Here is a 20,588-nt window from a genome sequence, read left to right on the forward strand (position 1 = left end):
TTCTTTATGGGGATTAGATTTGGTTTTATCCAGTTTGAATATTTATATTAAGGTTCAGAGTTTGTTTATTAGGGTTTGAAATTTGCCTATTGGGGAAAGAATTCATGATCTGACTCAGGATTAGTTATAGGGATTTCACAAATTAAAGTTTCAACCATTATTTCTGAGTGTACTCAGTCCTACTGACACTGGAGGAGTAAAGTTATTTATTAATGATTATTTTTATTACAGTAGCTCTGGGAGGCCCCAGCTGAGATCAGGACCCCATTGTGCTACACGGTGTAAAAACATAATAAAGGGGCCGGTCCCTGCCCCAAGTTATAACTCCTATTCTTTAAATAGCACCATTGGGGAACATAGCATTTCATAGACATATAAGAAAACAAATCCCAGCTCCAAAGAGTTTACAGTCAGAGGCCTCGTCTGCATTGAGGATTTGCCCGGATGACCACCACTGGTGGCCAGCCCCAGTATGGCTGCACTGGTACAAAACACTATTGTGGACAGCTAACGCCTCTATTTTGACCTGTGGCGCTTACCCAAGCTTGAAACTGGAGTAAACTGCAATGTTGCAAATTATGGTTTGCAGCACTTAAACCTGTCTACACTAGGGGTTTTGCAAAGGCACAGCTATATGAGGGATGGCCACCAATAGCTGAAATTGTGGCAAAATCCTCACTGTGCATGATTTGGAATCCTCATCCTGCAACTTGTTCTGTGCAGCTGGACATGTGCACCCACATGCATGGAGCTCATTGCAGGATCAGTTCTATAAGCTGTCATTGTTATGAGCACTGATATGCCCTTAAAAATAATGAAACAGCAACTCGGATGTACACAAAGGTATTATTCTCCTTATATTACATCTACTGGATTTTAATGGCTAGGTTATTTTACCATGTTTTATAACAAAGAATGTTACTGTTTTTAAGAATATAAAACAAGTAATCAAAACTTGCAGCTATATGCTACTTTGTTTTTATTTACTGCTTCTCATGCAAAGATCACCAAGCGCTTTACAAACATTAAGGGTTCGTTTACACACTGTGCTCCTACCAATTGAACTGTCTGTATTTGATTTACATCAGTATAAGCGCATCCACACAATTAGACGGTTACACTGAAAAATGATATAAACTGGTACAAAAACCGCATGTAGACCCAGCCCTAACAAATGAAGGCCAACAACTCCTGTGATGTACAGCACTGTTATCCTCGTTTAATACATGGGGAAACTGAGGAATAGAATGGGTAAGTCCCCAGGGGCCCCCACACTGACTTTGGCATTGTATAGTCCCTGCCTCAAAGTGTTTGCAGGCTATCCCCGCTACGCTAGCTACAAGCCCAACCTTTTCCCACGCCTCTTTAGATCACAAAATCCTGCACCACCCCTGGAGGGGCTGAGTTTATAGAACAATGCAGTAAAGTAATAATGCAAAGGGCGGGCGTTTCCCTCCTAGCTAGTTAAGAGACTTGGCACTAGCAGCACAGCAGGTCTCTCATCTCACTACTAGATGGTAACGAAGCAGCAGAAGTTCTTCACGCCGCTGAAGGGGACAAAGACCCTGCTGTGGCTAGAGCGAGGTAGGAGGCGTTTTCCATCCCTGATTCCTAATGATATGATAAGGGGCTGCAATCACAGCCTGGGTTCTCTGACCTCGGCACAGCTGTGCTCACCTCTGGCCGCCTCCGGGGCCCAAGCCCCGTGCCCCGGACGGTATTTAAAGCCCGGGGAGCAGGCAGGCGCCTAGTCTGGTTGGGAGTATACACAGGTGAATCCTAGTTGCAGGGGAGGGAGATGAGCCCGGACCCTGCCTGGGTGAGGCTACTAACGCCACTGCTCCTTTGCCCGCAGGTTTGTTTGCGTGCACTTGGCACTGAGCTCCCCGCCGCCTAGGAGGAGGGAGCGCGCCCGGGCGGAGTCAGCTCGCTCATCCCCCGGAGAAGGCGGGGCGGCCGCCCCAGCATGAGCAGCACGCAGGCGCGGGGGCAGGGGGCTCGCAGCAGAGGCTGGAGCAGCAGTAGCGGTGGCGGCAGCAGCCCGCGGAGCCAGACTCTCCAGTTTCGGCGGCTAGAGCAGCAGCAGCCCGCGGGCCGCGGCGAGGCGGAGCAGCAGGCAGACATGCCGGTGACCGAGAAGGACCTGGCGGAGGACGCGCCCTGGAAGCGGATCCAGCAGAACACGTTCACCCGCTGGTGCAACGAGCACCTCCGCTGCGTGAACAAGCGCATCGGCAACCTGCAGAGCGACCTGAGCGACGGGCTGCGGCTCATCGCGCTGCTGGAGGTGCTGAGCCAGAAGCGCATGTACCGCAAGTACCACCAGCGCCCCACCTTCCGCCAGATGCAGCTGGAGAACGTCTCGGTGGCGCTCGAGTTCCTGGAGCGGGAGAGCATCAAGCTGGTCTCCATCGGTGAGTCCGGGCGGGAGCCCTACCCCGGGACAGGCGCGCCCTAGCGTGGCCAGGGGACAAGCCGGCCTCTGGCTACCGCGGGCTGGGCTGGCGGGTCGGTCAGGGGCTCGCCCACCCCGGGCGTGGGGTGTGTCGCTCGTCCTAGCCGGGCGGCCCTTGCCTCTGCGGCGGCTGGCGCTGCTCTTGGGCCGCTCGTTAGCTCCTGCTGCGGGCTAGAGCCGTGGCGTTCACCGCCAGACTTGCGGGCTGCCACAGGCCTCCGGCCACTGACCCGAGACCACCTGGGGTAGGGGAGGGTGCTGGGAGTGCCCTCCTTCCGGGGCTGGAGCTGACCCTGGGCAGGGGAAGGGCTCCTTCTGGGTGGGAGGCTGTGCTGGGGTGTGGCGGAGCCTGTCCCCGGTGGCTGGGTGGGGCCCTAAGGAGGAGCCCAGCTGACACTCCCAAGGCAGGTGTGTTTGGCTCTGAGGGCGGTGGTTGCCAAACCAGCTCATCTGGCTGCCTTTCCCTAGTGCTGATTAGAGACAGCTACCAAGGCAGGGGACCTTTACCAGGGTCTCTAACAAATCTGTGGTGTGGCTCTTGGTGTGGGGGAGTTCTGGCTAAATCCCAGGGTGCTCTGGCACACTTGTACTGCCTTACATGACACCGTGAGACATGAGACTTAAACCCCAACTTTGCCTACCCTCAGGGCTCTGGCCTGCCCAGAGGTTGGCTAAGCCTATTCCTATCCATCCGGAAAGCGAAGACTGTCTGCCTTGTTCAGGAAGACAGGATTTGCTGTGCTGCTTCTGTCCTGGCAGGTAGAGCCACTCTCTCTCAGCTGCTGTGACTGGAGTGCTTTGCAGGGGTTATGCTGGTAACAAAGGTCCCACTGCTGATTCTACTGAAAACAAGCTAAGGCCATCACTGATCTTTCATTTGCTTGTGATAGACAGTATTAACTGGAGAAATACTACAGAGCAGACCTTTGGCCCTTATGAAGTGAAAGCAAAGGAACAGCTGTTCTTGAGTTGTGACTATAGCTTGGCTGGTACACTCAACTCTATACCGAAGGGTGCCTGCATAGGCAGTGTTGCTCAAGACTTGGGGTTATGTGTGGCATTAACACTAAGGTGCCATACTGAACAGCCTCTGACATGCTCCCTTCTCCTCTCAAGGGCTTGATAGATGCTCCAGATGCCAAAGTTGATTAGGCCTTAGCCTGTGGTCACTCTCCAGATGACATGGTTGTGGGCATGAAGTGCCTAATGGTTTCCTTGCAGTTCAACACAAGAATGGCCATATGGGGTTAGGCCAATGGTCCATCTAGCCCAGTGTCCTGTCTTCCGACAGTGGCCAATACCAGGTGCTTCAGAGGTAATTAAAAAAAAAAAGCTATCAAGTGATCCATCCCCAGTCATCCACTACTAGCTTCTGGCAATCTGAGGCTAAGGACTCCCAGACCATGGGGCTGCATCCCTGACCATCTTGGCTAATAGCCACTAATGGACCTATTCTCCATGAAGTTATCTAATTTATTTTGAACTGTTATAGTTTTGGCCTTCACCACATCCTCTGGCAGTGAGTTCCAAAAGTTGACAATGTGGAGAAGTACTTACTTATGTTTTGAACTTTCTGCCTATTTTAATTGGGTGACTCCTGGTTCTTGTGTGAAGGCATAATAACACTGCCCTATTCATGTTCTCTACACCATTCATGGGTTTTATACACTTCTATCATATCCCCTCTTATCTTCAAACTGACAAGTCCAGTTTTTTAAAGCTTTTCCTGATAGGGAAGCTGTTTCCATACCCTAAATTTTGTTGCCCTTCTCTTTACCTCTTCCAATTCTAATCTTTTTTGAGATGGGGTGACCAGAACATGGGATATGTAATGTTCACATCCTGAATACAACATAGGTTTATGTAGTGGCATTATTTTTTTTCCCTCTGTCCCTTTCCTAATTGTTCCCAACATTGTTAGCTTTTTTGACTGCACATTGAGTCATTGTGGATAATGAAAATGTTTGCTCAAAGATCTTTCCTGGGTGGTAACAGGTAACTTAGATCCAATCATTTTGTATGTGTAGTTGGGATTGTTTTGCATTTATCAACATTGAATTTTATCAGCTATTTTATTGTCCAGACACCCAGTTTTGAGATCCCTTGTAACTCTTTGCAGTCTGCTTTGGACTTACAAAATTACTCACCTCACTGTTTATCCCTTTTTTCCAAATCTCTTGTATATTCAACAGCACTGATCCCAGTACAGATATCTGGGGAACCCTGCTATTTACCTCTTCCAAGTCTGAAAAATGACCATTTATTCCTACCCTTTGTTTCATGACTTTCAACCAGTTACTGATCCATGAGAGGACCTTTCCTCTTATCCTATGTCTGCTTACCTGGCTTAAGAGCTTTTGGTGAGGGACCTTGACCTTAGACTTTCTGAAAAGCCTTTGACACTATCTACTGGATCACCCTTGGCTGTGTGTGTTGACTCTCAAAGAATTCTGGTAGATTGGCAAGGCATGATTTCTCTTTACAAAAGCTGCGATGCTTCCCCAACAAATGATGATCAGCTGTGTCTGATAATTCTGTTCTTTATAGTTTCAATCAGTTTGCCTGGTTCTGAAATTAAGCTTACTGGCCTGTAACTGCCAGGATCACCTCCGGAGACTAGAGGGGTGGGAGTTCAAACTTAATTCTGTGGTCAATAGAATTGACCAACCAGTGATCATAAGGTTAAGTTTTATGAACTGATCAGCTCTTGAAAGATAGAGGTCTGTCTTACCCTTGTGACCTATGGGTAGAGGACTCCTGTCTTGTGGTGATGGTCTGCCTGAAGGGGGGCAGGGAAGAGTTTGAGAAAGAGAAGGGACTGAGGGGGCAGGGGTGAGGGAGGGAACCCATTGAGCCTATTCTAAAGAGGAAACGCCTCTCAGTGAAGCTTATTATGAAGGAGAAATAGGTGGAAGTTGCTGGTTGACCACTCCTTCCCCTCCATTATAGAGCTTAATCTTCTGAAATACTCAGTAATTCTTTCTGGGGCATAGCTAGACTTTTTTTCAAATGTGGCCTAAAGCACATTTTTCTTAAACCTCTTACTTATGAGCTACACTTGGTGTTTAACTAACTGGTGTAGAGTTAGCCAGCAATGCTTGGAGTGATCCTTCACTGGGAACAAAGGTGACTTAAATGCAAGTTCTCATGAATTAAAATCCTAAAGAAGACAACCATTTGCTTTCAGACGAGTTAGTAGGTTGAGTTTATGGCTTTGTCACATGAAAGCAACAAACTGCCCTTGTCTTCTCTAGGATTTTAACTTGGCTTTTTTCCTGTAGTGAAGACAAGGTCTCGAATCTGACAGGTCTCAAGCGCACTAAACGGACAATGTTGCCTCAAAAGTAATCAAACCAGATAATCTAAAATATCAGGCTGACACTTTATGACCGACATAAATTCCTCAACTGAACAAACTTTGAAGTCTCAATTGCCTATTGTGTGGTAGTGATACTTCACTATCTTAACTGGTAAATGAACATTGGGAAAACTTCACTTTGCTAGATATGGCATGGTAAGTGGTTCCAAAAGTTCAGTCGAATATGCTGTTTTATTTAAAAGGCTTCATAGTTGTGTATGGTTTTTTTATAGGAAACCTTTTCAATAAGACTCATTAGTGTAATGAACTCCATAACAAGGAACACAATGATAAGACAAAGGAAAGAACAAGATTAATTACATGGGAGCTAGCATACACATTTGGTGACTCTAAAATTCTACAGCTTGCTTTAATTAGCATCATGCTTGAGTGACAATATGGTCTAATATGTAGATTATACTGATGAAATCTGCATAGGATCTCAATTTGTTGGCATGCAACTAAAACATAACCTTTCAAGCAAGAGTGTAATAGCCATTTCATAAGAGTGACTTCCAAATGGATAACAGTTCAGGCTTAGTCACAACTACTGGTTTCCAGATGTGACTGTATTCATATGCCTATAATAATCCTGCTGAAGATGGATTAATCTAAAAATCCCCCACCCTGCTCTAGCTTCAGTGAACTGTGGTGAAGTAGGATGAATAAGGCATCTTGCACAAGGTAAATAATGCTTCTATACATTCTGTCTCTTAAAGGAGCGAGGAAATCTAACTTCAGTATAGAAGGGACTTGACTTCTAAATATCAAACTCTTGCGCTTATGTAGAGTTAGGATTCAATGTTACTCACTGTTCTAACATGGAAAGTCCATAGAACTAAAAATGAGTGTTAAAACTGGGCTGTATGGTGCCCTTATTCTAAACTACTAGACATCATATCCTCATTATAGCAAAATATTCAAGTCTTATGCCTGGTTGCATTTTTAATTGGGAACATAAGTATTTTTATTTGGCACCATAGCTTTAGTGCGTTGCAGACCTACATAGCCTACTAGGTAGGGGAAATGATTAAAGAATTCATTAATTATTCACTCATGAATTTCTGGTAATTGTGCAGACATAGCTGATGCTTGAACTTCACTTGTTGAGAGATCGTCTTTCCATCCTACTTTCCAGTGGCTGAGGGTTAAGAAACCTTACTGCAAACTGAGTTTATTTTGGCAACCAACCTCCTCTAAAACTAAGCAAGCTGCTTCCCTTCTGTTTTGTGAATGTATTCCCTGCCCTATCAATATTATACCTATGTTTTTGTCCACAGGAACTCCCTTGAGAAACATGCTAGCTTGGAGCAGCAGTGCTCCAGTGAACTGACTAGTCTGCTCAGGCTCAGTTTTCATGTCTCCTTACTGATGGAGCACTGTGCTGCAGCAACACAATCCATGCTGCAAAGTTCTACCATGTAGAGCAGGGGTGGCAAACCTGTGGCTCCGGAGCCACATTTGGCTCTTCAGAAGTTAATATGTGGCTCCTTGTCTAGGCACAGACTCTGGGGCTGGAGCTACAGGCGCCAACTTTCCAATGTGCTGGGGCGGCTCACTGCTCAACCCCTGGCTCTGCCACAGGCCCTGCCCCCACTCCCCCCAGCCTCCTGCATGCCACGAAACAGCTGATCGGGAGGTGGGGGAGGCACTGATCAGCAGGGCAGGAGGCACTGGGAGCTGATGTGGGGTCTGCTGACGTAATACTGTGGCTCTTTGGCCATGTACATTAGTTAATTCTGGCTCCTTCTCAGGCTCAGGTTGGCCACCCCGATGTAGAGCATCATATGCAGGATACATAAAGACCTTAAAATCCCCAGACCTGTCACTGTTGTACAGCTTAATGTTTCTAATAGATGAGACAAGGAAGTGTATGCATTGAGTTCAGAAAATGAATCTGGGCTATGGACCCTCAATCCCTTTACCTGAACTTCATGGTCCATCTCCTTAAAGTAGTCTTCAAGCCAGATCTTGCTTGTATAGAAGTGCTGCTGAACATTCTACCCTAGCTAAACTCAGCAACTTTGATTGTATCTCTCCTAAAGAGATACATTCTACCCTAGCTAAACTCAGCAACTTTGATTAGACCTCACACTCCAAGCAGACATTGTGAGGTCTAAAGCAACTGAGCTGCCAGAAGCATAATGTTGTCTCTTCTAGACAAATGGTAGCCAACAAACTAATACCTATTAACTGAAATCAGTTTTTTACCTCAAGTGTCAAACTTCAGACAACCTACTAGTTGCATTCCTGCACTAAAGTGAAACCAGCACTGGTGCAAACATTGGCCTTAAGGTACAAGCCCAGATCTATGTAAATAGACTTCCTAAAGAAATCTAATGCTAGGCTCTAAAGCACAGAGCTTGCAGAAATTGGATCGAGCTACTCAGGAAAACTACTGTGATAGCTGCTACAAGGTGATCTCTGCCTGAAGATACTTCATCAAATCTTTCTGACTAAACATTTATCAGGGGGAGGAGTATGACATTTGTCTTCCAGATAACTCCTAGAATGTCAGCTATTGTGTTGCTTATGATGTGCTGATTCAATATTCATTGTACCTCAGCAACACTATGGCTGTGTTGCCTTCTCAAATGCATGAGGTCATTTGTTTTGCTTAGAGTGCAAGTTTGAAGTTTTGGGTGCATTCTGGTATGTATTGGAGGTAGAAATTAAAGTCTGTTGGAGGGAGTGGTCGAGGGTGTTGACTGGTATGGATAACATGATTGTATCCTCCTGCAACCTTAGGAGAAACTCATCTGCTACATTTAGTGGCAGTTAATATTTTGGGCAATGTATGCTATGCAGATGCACGCAATTGTGCTGGGTGCCAATTAAAAAATGCTGCATAGCAGGGACAAAGTGAGGGATTTAACTCAAGCCTTGATGAGACTGGTTAGATTTCTTTATCCATGGGACCCAGAACTGCATTAAAACAAAAGCTTGAGCAAAAGTGTCTTGTGGGGCAGTCTGCTGGGACTGGGTTTGTCAGTAATGACTATAGGAAGCCTTAACAGCACAATAGATGCTGACAGATCAAATTTAGGAGAGGGGAAGACTCTAAGTGAATTCCAGTAATCAAATTTAACTCCACTTAACAGGTTACACTAAAACTGACACAACTTGGCTTCAAGTTGCCAGGTTTAGTGATGGTAACAGCATTAAACTATCTGACAGACTGGCGTGTATAGACCACTGAAACTTGGGCTTTGTCTCGCTGCTTAAAAAGGAATCTCGATCACAGGATAAGTAACATGTATTCATTCACCAGCCCAGTACGAAATCTTATTGGAGACCAGGTACTGTAGCTTAGCTGAGAGGCATAGTTGCCTCATAGTGTAAACTACAGGGAGGTGGCCTCCCAAGATTTTACAGTGACTTCTTTACTGAAGAGGGTTTTTTTACAGTGAAGACACAGGCCTGGTGAAACTAAGCAGATACAATTTGGTTTTTAACACTGAAGTACTCTACAGCTACTGCTGTAAGCATTCTGTAGCTAAAGCTTCCCATATCTCCTTGTCACCAGACTTCAACCCTAACCTGAAAGGGCCACTAAAGTTAGGCATTTGGGAACCTTGATAGCCTATTAAAATCAGTAAATAGTTTTGGTGCAAACTCCCCCTCCCCCCCCAAACCAGCTTCATAAATATTTCTTACCCCCAACATATAATATACACCCTAAACAAGCACTTGTGTGCCATAGTGGTGGTTCCTGTCCCACAGGACTGGCTGGGATCCACTCCCTGCTTCCCATGTTGAGCTGCATGGAGTCACAATACCACTCACTCAAACTAGGCTTGGCTGGCTCCCCATCATGACAAAAGGTAGCTGGACCAAACACAAGTAGCGCTGCGACCCTGTGCACCAGGGTGCAGTGCCTGGAGCAGGGAGCTGAGCCCAACCAGCCCCATGGGACCAGAACTGCAGGATTAGTGAGGGCAGGACCCCTTGAAACACTTTGACCCAATTTTGGGTCACGTCCCATGGGTTGAGAAACCCTGGCTTAGTCTGTCCATGTCATCCTCTCCCTTGGCTAACCAGGGTCCTTGTGAAAGACCGTTTTCTATGAGGAAAAGGATTGCACAGTGGCCCTTCTCCCCTCACCATAAACTGACAGTCAATGACAACCTCTATTTGCTCAGTCTTGTGTGTCCACCTGGTGTTGATGCACTCATCCTCAGCTGTTAATCAAAACTTGTATGTTTTACATTCTATTGCTTGTCTCTGAAAACTATTTTCCCCATCCAAAATGGACTGCACAAAGGTATGCCATAGCTGGTTCCACACCCTGTGGAAACTACTCTGAAGTGCACTGCTAGCTTGGGATCTAAGGAACTCAAACAGTGGGAGGGAGAATCTCTGCTACTTGGCCCACAAATAAATGAAGCAGACACAGTGAACACTTGGGTATTTGATTTAGCTTGTGTATTTGTAGCATTATGGAGTCTTGTTAGCCATAACTAAATAGCCATGTACTTGTGTTGGACATGTTTATCACATGCATGTGAATGTTTCCCACTGTATGGTTACCTGTGACTTCTCAGTTTGAGATGGTGGGTTTACAGAAATGCCATCGATGGCACAACAACAGGGCCCCTCAAATCTGAGTTGCTTTTAAGATGCTTGAACAGAACAATCAGACTTGTATAATTGAACTCCAGACAGAAGAGACCAGATAACATACATATGGGCTAGTAGCTAGAGTTCAGTGCCAGTAGACCTAGAATAAATGTCAGTGGCTATTGCATCTACAGGCTTAAACTCTCCGTACCCATGACTCCTGGTAGGCTAACCAGAAAATGAAACCGATTTAAAGACCCCTCTTGGGCACAAGAGTAAGACTTTTCAGCTTGTCTCCTGAATGGTGTCAGTCCCACTTCCTAGGCATGGGCTACCACAAAGGGGGAAAACTGGGACCGCAGACAAAACTGCTTATATTCCTTTTGTCTTCAAGCATAGCCATAGCTAGCCATGCAGTAGGTAAAAGTGGGGATGGGTCCCTGCTACTTCATATCCTCTTCCTATAAACACAAGTGGCTGGACTTCAGGACAGAATATCTGTTGGTGCAAAGCCAAATGTGGGATCTTGTTACATTCTGCTATAAGATGTTTCAAATCTTTTTACAGAAAAAAAGCTGTCTAGCTGAGCTTCACTTACTGACTTGGAGGACTGCTGTCCTCCAGTATAGAAGGAGGTGAGCGTCTCTTTCCCCTCTGCTTATGACCATGGGGATCTGGAGTGCTTTCCTGGGAGCAGTGTTTCAGGCTGAAAGCTGTGACAAGACCCTCTCTTCAAGGAGAGTTCACATTTAGGGCCCCATTACTCTAAGCCTGCAAATCTGAAGTGAATCAAGACACTGAAAAGAGTTTTCATGTACATAAAGTTTAAAGGAAACCTCTTGCAATAATAGAAAATCTAGTAGCATTGAGTAGCTAGTTAAGCACCTATTGCTTGTCACTAACTGAACAAGGCTGCCTATTAAAAACAAATGGCTATTTAGGCATAGAAATGCAGGACTGGAAGGGACCTTGATCTAGTCCAGTTCACTGCACTGAAGCAGGACTGAAAATTACCTAGACCTCCTCTGACAGGCTTGTCTAACCTCTTCTTAAACCTCCAGTGACATTCCCCCAACTTCCCTAGGTAACTTGTTCTCCTTAACTACTGAAGACAGGATACATAGTAATGGGCTTAAATTGCAGCAAGGGAGGCTTAGGTTAGACATTAGGAAAAACTTCCTAGCTGTAAGGGTAGCTAAGCAAAAGAACAACTTGTCACCCTTCTCATTGTAACAACCTTTTAATGTACTTGAAGACTTATGTCCCACCTGGGTCTTCTCTTCTTCAGACTAAAAAACCCTATTCTTTCCATCTTTTCTCATAGGTCCTGTTTTCTAGACCTCACATTCTTTTGTTGCTCTCCAAAATGTCCATCTTTACCAAAGTGTGGTGCCCAGAGCTGGACACGGTACTCCAGTTTTGAGGCCTGATAAATACAGTGGAAGAATTACTTACATCTTGCTTACAATACTCCTGGTAATAAATCCCAGAATGTTTGGTGATTTTTTTTTTTTTTTTTTTTTTTTTTTTTGCAACGCTATTACACTGACTTGTTTAGTGTGATCCACTATAATCCCCAGGGCCTTTTCTGCTGTACCGTTTCTTCCTAGTTAGGCAGTCATTTCCCATTTTGTATTTGTGCAATTGATTGTTCCAAAATATAGTGCTTTGCATGTGATATTAGTGAATTTTCACCAGGGCCGGCTCTGGCTTTTTTGCCGCCCCAGGCAAAAAAGCCTCCGCCCGCCCCCCCCACGCGGGGGGGGGAAGGGGGCGGAGCCCGGGGGGGCGGCGAGCCCCGGCAGGGGCTCCGCTCTCCCGCCGGGGGGAGGGCGGCCGGAGCCCCGGGGCGAGGGTGGCGAGCCCCAGCGGGGGCTCCGCTCTCCCCCCGGCGGCCGGAGCCCCGGCGGGGAGGGCGGCCGGAGCCCCGGCGGGGAGGGCGGCCGGAGCCCCGGCGGGGGGCTCGGCTCTCCCCCCGGCGGCCAGAGCGCCGGGGGGAGGGCAGCGAGCCCAGCTGTGGCCCCGCTCTCCCCGGCGGCCCGAGTGCCGCGCCGCCCCCCTCCAGGTGCCGCCCCAAACACCAGCTTGGTTGCCTGGTGCCTGGTGCCGGCCCTGATTTTCACTTCAACCATCTTGTAACACAGTGCTTAGACTAGGTCAGCATGCAAATCTAGGTCAGCAAGCTCAGTCTCACATGAAATCTAATGGCTGCCATCAACTAAGAACTTCTCATTTAAAACTGCAACTCTAGGATTAGTATTATGAATCAAGACTGGCAGCTGTGCTAGAGTAAGTCTCTTAAGCCTTGCCTGTATTGCTAGGATTTAATATGGGGACTTTTATAATGTCTAAACTTGGCTGTTTCACAAGCAAAAAAAGGACACTTCTCCACTCTTCCTGGCTTCTTACAAGCAAGAGCAATTCCTCAAATCTACTCTACAAACCTCTTGGCATTACACCTATGGCTTAAGATACTTGAATGTGATTTTTGTATCTGCCACATTAAGTCTGGAAGGAAGATTTCTAGTGGCTGGCTGTGCAATGCATAGACAGCGAATGGCTGTCATAGCCTAAAGCACTCTAAATTTTGACACCAAGGTCAACTATTTAGACCCGGAGAATTGTTGCTGTTTCTCAACCTCTCTCCTACCAAACACATAGGAATCTCCTCTCTGTATACGAGTTCCTTCACTGTAAGAGAATTGGTCTCTTCTGACCACTATTTCTGATTTTACCTCAGCTAGTGTAAGCATACATATGCAGTACATAATGAAGACTAACATGCTAGTTACTTAAATGCATGAGTTGTTCATCTTGGCCAACTTACACATTCAAATATTGACTCCCAATAGTCACACATGCACAAGCACTTTTTCTAAATTCCCTAACTTGCTTTGGGAATGCAGATGTCTGCTTATTACATTTTACAGGTAAAATGTATAGTACTAAACTTTCCTGAGGAGTCCTGACCACTTTGAACAGCCCAGCAGGTGTAGAGACTAATGCGAAGCTGATGCAGAGATTTTCTAACCATAACACCACCTTTGGGGATCAAACACTAACAATCCTATTGTAGGGCTCTCAGGTCTCCAGGTAAATAACATAGTAGTTGAGGAAACTTAAGATACAATGCAGTCCCACTTCAGTATTGTATCAAATCCTCTTTTGAAGACACCTGGGGGAATTAAAGAATATTTAAATGGCAACTCTCTAGCCAATTCCCTATTCCTCCTCAGTCTTCTAGGAGTGGTGAAGGATGCAAGTTAACTTTCCTACATATGCAGGATCTGAATTTGCTATGGGCAGACCTACACTACAAATTTGCAGTGACACTGCTGTTACACATCTGGTGAAGACTCTTTAAGATGATAGTTCTCCCATTGGCTTAACTCCACTTCCATGAGAGACTAGCTATGTCAGTGGGAGACGCTCTCCCACCTATATAGCACTGTTTACATGGGGGGGTTACAGTTGGCATAACTCACTCAGGGGTATGAAAAATCATACCTGAGTGACCTAGTATGTAGTCTAGACCAAGTATAAGTATCCAACAGCTCCTAATGGGAAGGAACTGATTTCTGTATAGAGCACTAGATTAAAACATCAAACGGGGCTAGTGATTAGAAACAGTAAATTCATGCCCTGAAGTAATTGATGAACCACTTCTTACCTACCCAAGGAACTGCAAAGCTAAAACTTTTGCTGCTTAACTTTATGGCTCAGTGGAGGTGGCAACAGGTTGGAGTGATTAAATCATCAAGCAGGAAACTGACTTGTACTCAACCTCTTTAAGAAGATTTAACTTGGTTCTACTTTTTGCCAACCAGAGGGATACACTTACACTTAAGTTTTAAGTTCACCTTGCTACATTGCTCCAGGGGTGTGAAATTCACATCCCTGTGAGCTAGTGATGCTGGCCTAATGCCTGATATATACATGGCTAGGTTGATGGAAGAATTCTTCTAAACTTACACTTCTGGCTGCTATTAAGCTTCATGGGTTGGTGACTGGCATTCAGTTACATTGCACAAACAGGACTTAAAGTTTTTTAGCTTAAATATGCTGGATTCTAAACTTGTATAATATATCTTGCATTTAATGCTTTACGTCTTAACTATAGCTAGTGAACAGAACTGTTTGTGGTCACGGTGTCCTTCAAGATTTGAGAACCAGTAGTTCTCATTTTGACATGTAGTTTCTAATCCTTGATTGGCAGTGGAAAATTGGTTTCTTCTCTTTGAATGAAGAGGCCATTAAACTTGAATAATCAGAAATGACAAATATCTATGCTAGTGCTGTCAAAGGCTGGCTTAGTGCTTAACACTTCAGACTCTGGTTCCAGGTGGTTACCCAGTGACTTTGCTGCTGAGGTTTTATATATACTGCTTGAGTATTTTAATTTAAACAATTTTAATAGATTATAGTTCAGGCCTTAATACAGGTTGTCAATTCCAAACTTAATTTTAAATTTTATTTTTTTTACATACATTGTTTAACCAGCCAGAGTGGCAGTCCTTCAGGAACTCTTGACAATTGAGATCTTGGTGCACATATGGGCTACCAAGGTCTCACTGCAGTTGTGGCTCTCTGAACCATGGAGCTTCTGAGGGAAGCAGTGTAAATCCAATTCTGTACTGAAAGCCTGTCGCTGAAGGCAGGGGGCAAGCTGGCTATCCCAGGTAATTAGCTTTCCCAGTTTTGCCACTTTCCTTTAGAAGTAGAACTAGGAAGCAAAAGCAGCTGGCTTAGCTCTAGGCTTGTGGGGACCTTTGCTTTAAGTGAACAAGCTGTCAGCTGTGACTTCTAACAGTAGTGGTTCTTGTTGCTCCAAGGATGTACCAACTGCCTTTCAGGTGCATGCTGATTAGAAGTGTGCCATTTAGACTGTCTGTAGGAACTAACAGCTCTAGCTGTTTCTAGACCTCTGCTGCCCTGTCTGCTGTGTACTGGAAAAACCGACAAGTAGAGCTCCTGTTGCCATGGGTGGATTACTTCTAAAACCCTTCCTGTCACACCCTTTGTCATTGAATAAACTGACTTGGTTGCACCAAGAATGCACTGATAAGCTGCATTCCAGCATACACCTCCTGTGAACAAATAGAACAAATTGGTCTAGAAGCTGCTACTGAATATAGCTCAAGAAAGTTACAGCCCTAACTTGCAACAGTTACACCAGATCAGTGGCATACTATTATGGACTGCATGTGTATGGGGTGGGGTGTTTTGTGTTTTCACCACAGGCTGTCAGAACAACTTCCAGGTTTCACATTGCAGTTAAAAACCCAAGCTGCTCAGTTGAACCTGGGTGGAGTGGGGACACTTTACTATTTAACTTACGGGCTTTTGATATGCTATTTCCGTAGCTGACAATGAAGCCACCCTCTTTGCTATCTTGTGACTAAGATGTTACACCCCATTTTTATATATACTGATTTAGGTAGATACAGGTTCAGTTAATTACCTGTCTCAACAGTGATTTATTGAGGTTCAAATATCAATCCATCTTAAAAGCGACCTCTTGTGCCATGCATACATGGCACAAGCACTGACATTAGCAGTTTAACTTTAAGGCTTCCAAATTTAAGATAAGGTAGAGGATGACATACTGCCAGTGAAGCTGGGACAGGATACACTGAGGGATATGTCTACACTGCAGTTAGACCCCTGCGGCTGGCCTGTGCCTGCCAACTCAGGCTAAGGGGCTATTTAATTGAGGTGTAGACACTTGGGCTCCGGCTAGAGCCTGGATTATGGGACCGTCCCAGAGCTCAGGCTGGAGCCTGAGCCCAAACATTCCTTTAGCTGAAGCCCAAGTGGGCTAGCACTAGTGTTTAATTGCACTGTAGCTATACCGTGAGTGGCCCAGGGTATAGTATCTTAAGCCTTGCTGTCTGTACTCTAGCACCAACCTTAAGAGCCCTGGTCAGACCACTTGAGATTATCCAGAACACTCCTCTGTAAGCTGCTCTTGCTTTGTAGCCTACTTACTCCTAAGGGGACACCTAATAGTGTTTCTAAGGCTATTTTTAAAGGGCACTGTTGTGCTACAAACCTGGCTCAAACTAATCTGGAAGCAGTGATGGAAACTGGTACAAAATCAAACCAACCACTTATCTTCAGGATAAAAATCAATAACTTGAGTTACTTAAAGTAACTTTTCCAGGAGAATTAGGCTTGTGGGGAAAGTAGCACCTAGCACACAGGAGAACTTGGTTTTGTATGGCACTCCGAGCTAGTGGAAGCCAGGGAGTTCATGGAGTTGTGCTGCCATTTGAGAAGCAGTTGAAGTGATCAAAACTCCTGGCACCACAGCACTACTGTACTTGGTCCTTATCTCCCTTCCATGCCTGATCCTAAAGCCAAACACCAGTTAAATTACAAAAACTCTGCTAGCTATAGACTAAACCTCTTCCTGGGACAGGCAGTGGCAATTACAAATCTTCATAAACATCACATCTTGCCCTTTGACTGAACCTAGAGATCTCTAAAATGGAATACCATATGGCTGGTACTAGTAGTCTTAAGGCTGGCACAGGGCTCAAAGAACTAGGAAGACTCCATAGTCTTACATAATCTGATAATTGATGGTCCAGCCAGCTCCTCTTCTTTTCAACCCAGCATCATAACTGGGTGCAGGTCAAACAACCTGTTAAGTTGATGAAATGGTGAAATCACAGCTATAGTGGCTCTATGCTGATAAATCTTAATGAACAGTAACTTAAAACATCATAACCTGATGGCTTGAAAGCAAACAAGGGAGTGCCAGCACAAGCCATTACTTTATGGCCTGAAGACACTTGTCTCTAGAACTGGAATATCTTGTACACCTTACTTTACAGCAAAGCTTCAGGGCCTCTGTTGAAATATACAAATCTGGGTGTGGACCATGTCCGCTTTAGCTTTTAAGTAAAGATATTGCCTCCTTGCTTTTTGAAGGCCGGCAGCTGCAGTAAACCTGCCCTCCAAATGCTTTTATAGTAGCCTATTCTGCTATTTGCACAGGGGAAGATACTAATTTAAATCCCCTATTTCTGTTCACTCCCCCAAGCTTTAGTGTATAGTGGTAGACAACCCTGAACTTGGTGCTGTCTTAACTAGATTATTAGTGTTACACGGGCATTACTAAACAAGCTAATGACTTGCAGACATCTGCCATTCCACAGACAGGAGCACGTGTGCCTCCTGAACTAAGATAGTTCTTATGAACATTTACACTAACTCTGCTACCACTTTTTATTCACTTAGTGTGCCAGAGCACACAATATGCCAGCTGAGGGAGATGCTGTTAAGACCACTGAGCAGGGTCCAAAAGTGCTTAAACCACTGTCTGTACCAGTAGCTTTTAGCACATCAAATGAATGCCTAGGCTTTGAAGTGAGAACACCCCAATTTGGGAAGCTCATACATAACTCTTTCCCTTTCATACACCTAGTCAGAGGATGGTGGTGTGGTGTTTTTTAGCACACTCCCCTCTCTGGCCCCACTTACTTCTGAACAACTAATCAGTAGAATAACCTACTCAGTTGCTACAGATTAGGTTAGACAAAGCACTTAATGCTTCAAGAGGCTGGACACATGGCTCCTTCAGAGCTTTAGTAGAGTGAATGAATACAAACCATCCACCTTACCCAGTTTAAATTGTCTGGACTGTACCTTAGCTAAGCTCTTAAAGGTTTGTTGGCCTGCATTTATTGTACTTAAGATTATTCCTGAATAAGGAATAAACAGATGCTAGTAGTGAGCTGGCAGCAGGGCCTGCTGGCAGCTCACTACTAGCATCACACTGTACCAGATATGGAATAAAATGGAGGACTTTTAAAAGGGGAGACTCCAGTCTAGCAGTGTGGGTAGGTGCTCCTAAAATGGAATGATGGCTCAGGATATTGGATGGGATGTCTCCAGCCTACTCCTATGGCCTTGGCTACACTGGCAATTCACAGTGCTGCACTTGCTGCGCTCAGGGGTGTGAAAAAACACCCCCCCTGAGCGCAGCGAGTGCAGCGCTGTAAAGCGCCAGTGTAATCAGCGCCTGCAGCGCTGCACGCTCCCGCGCAGCGCTGCAAGCTATTCCCCTCGGAGAGGTGGAGTACTTACAGCGCTGCTCTCTCGCAGCGCTGCAAGTACTCCACCTCTCCGAGGGGAATAGCTTGCAGTGGCAGCGCTGTGAAGCGCGAGTGTAGCCAAGGCCTATGTCTCTTCTACCTCTAGAGAAGATGGCTCAGGCCACTCTGATCAAATCAATGCACTGACTCTAGAATCTGCTTTCTGTGATACACCTCTTGATTGCTTCCTAATCATAGTCTGTAGCTGAGGTGCAAACTGTAGCTGCCAGTAAGTAATCTATGCTGAAGTTGGCTTTAGAAATTGTCTGCATTGCATGTGCTCTGACAAGAAATGTGCTGAGTTCAGTTCAGCAGGATAGAAGGGTAAGTTGGCAGCTGCTATTTTCTGGTGTTGGTAAGCACCTGATAGCTAGCTCTACAACAGAACCAACTAATGTGGGATTTAACTGGCCCTGTAATTTTTAATGCTAGTCTATTTATTATGCACTTCTGGACTAGTGTTAGGTTTTTCCAGTGAACTTGGAGAACAGGAGTTACTCTTCAGAAACATTATGGGGGTTCAGTGTTTCAGATTTGTTCAGTTAATAGAGCAGAAAAAATTGTCCAACTGCCAGCCCTGCAAACTGAATGTCTACTCAGAGTTGCAAGTCACATTCTCTTCTTGCATGTCAAAGATTCTTGGAGGCTAGGATAAACTATCCCCTTGGTGATACCTGGCAACCCTACTACCTTAACCGAGGCTGAACAGGGTAATTAGCCTTGGAACATAAACAATTTGGGATATAAGGGGGAATAAGAGCCAGCTCACTTTTGCCATTATGGATCCCACAGTGAGTTTAAACTTTAAGTTGGCAGACATGAATCAAGCAGCAGATCTGAGTTGGAAGCAATGGATTTTTTGTTGTTGTAATCTTAGCATTGCTTTCAGTCTTCATTGAGCTGCTAGCACATACATGCATCTGTAGACGTCTTACAGCAGTCTCACTAAATAGTGTGGCATGAGATGTTAATTAGGCAAAGATTGTAATGGCTTTGCCTAACATTGCTCTACCATAGTACTGCCAAGCTGGGAGCTCAACATCTTAAAATAGGAGGAACACTTTCTGAGTTGTGGTGCAGAAAATTGTAATTGAGCCTGAATTACACTAGGAAAACATGTTTTAAGTGTGTGGGGTGTAGGGAAACTATTTAAATTAAACATCCACACTATTGGCTGAAAATACATTGCCTGGAGTGGAGAGGAAGCCTAAATATTTAATTTTTAATTAACCAGTTTATTACACAAATATAGGCTTTAACAAGCTATGGTACTTTTCATACTGGAGCTGTAGAGAAATCACAAGCTTCTGAAACTTACAATTGGACAAAGAAAGTATTCAGACTGAAACATACACCTAAGGCTAAAACAGACCACCCTGTTCATCAGCTAAAGGATATTTGCACCATATGTGGATGGTATCTCCACCTAACTAAATCTGCCTGGCATATGCAGGCAACAGTGTTTGTGTGTTTGGTGGTTTTTTTATGCTTTCAAAAGTGTAGTCTCTAAATTCTTTGTCAAAGTGATGTAACTTATCTCCATTTAACTGAGATGAATTTTGAAAGTCTCTTCCAGCATGAGATGTACGGTCAAAGCTGAAACTTGTGGACTCCAAGGAAGTAGACTGGCCTGTGCAGGCCAGCACTAGCCTTGTTCACGCTTACGGGATTATGTAAAATAACTTCTCCTGGGAGAAGCATTCAAACCCTTAAACCAAATCCACATTGATGCAGTGGTTAAATAACATGGATCCTTAAACCTAATCTCTGGAATTTGCATCTGTCTGAGTGAAACAGCTGAATTGAATGCATTATAAATATGCATTGCCATCCTTGAAATTCAGACTTGGTTTAGTCTAGGAACACTCCTCTGTGTGTGTGTGTGTGTGTGTGTGTACACACGTAATCTTTGAAGTTCTGAACCACCTTCCTTCCCATTCATGATGAAACTTGCTGATGCGGAGCTGGATAACAAGTCATGTTAGGACCTTGACTTTCCTGAAGATAACATAGGCTACTATTGCAAGTTTTAAGATGTCTATGCAACAAAGCATTGTACCAACTTAGCTAGCTTCCAAACTAAACAATGGCTCCTTGAGTTACTGCAGCCTTG

At 45.0% G+C, this 20,588-nt stretch overlaps 1 protein-coding gene across 5 annotated transcripts in view; it reads left to right on the top strand.

Moving 5' to 3' along the window:
- The first annotated feature begins 1,966 nt into the window (after window positions 1–1,966).
- The window catches only part of FLNB (filamin B), a 107,920-nt gene continuing 89,298 nt past the window's right edge, over window positions 1,967–20,588 (top strand). For 4 of the 5 annotated variants that reach the window (XM_065408019.1, XM_065408017.1, XM_065408018.1 and 1 more), the window contains exon 1: window positions 2,123–2,414. In XM_065408019.1, coding sequence (XP_065264091.1) covers window positions 2,123–2,414 — 292 coding nt within the window. Of the gene's footprint in view, window positions 2,415–20,588 lie in introns of all 5 variants that reach the window. The other variant, XM_065408016.1, reaches the window with a different exon arrangement.

Source organism: Emys orbicularis, chromosome 7 (assembly GCF_028017835.1).
Source record: "Emys orbicularis isolate rEmyOrb1 chromosome 7, rEmyOrb1.hap1, whole genome shotgun sequence".
Classification (NCBI taxonomy): domain Eukaryota; kingdom Metazoa; phylum Chordata; order Testudines; family Emydidae; genus Emys; species Emys orbicularis.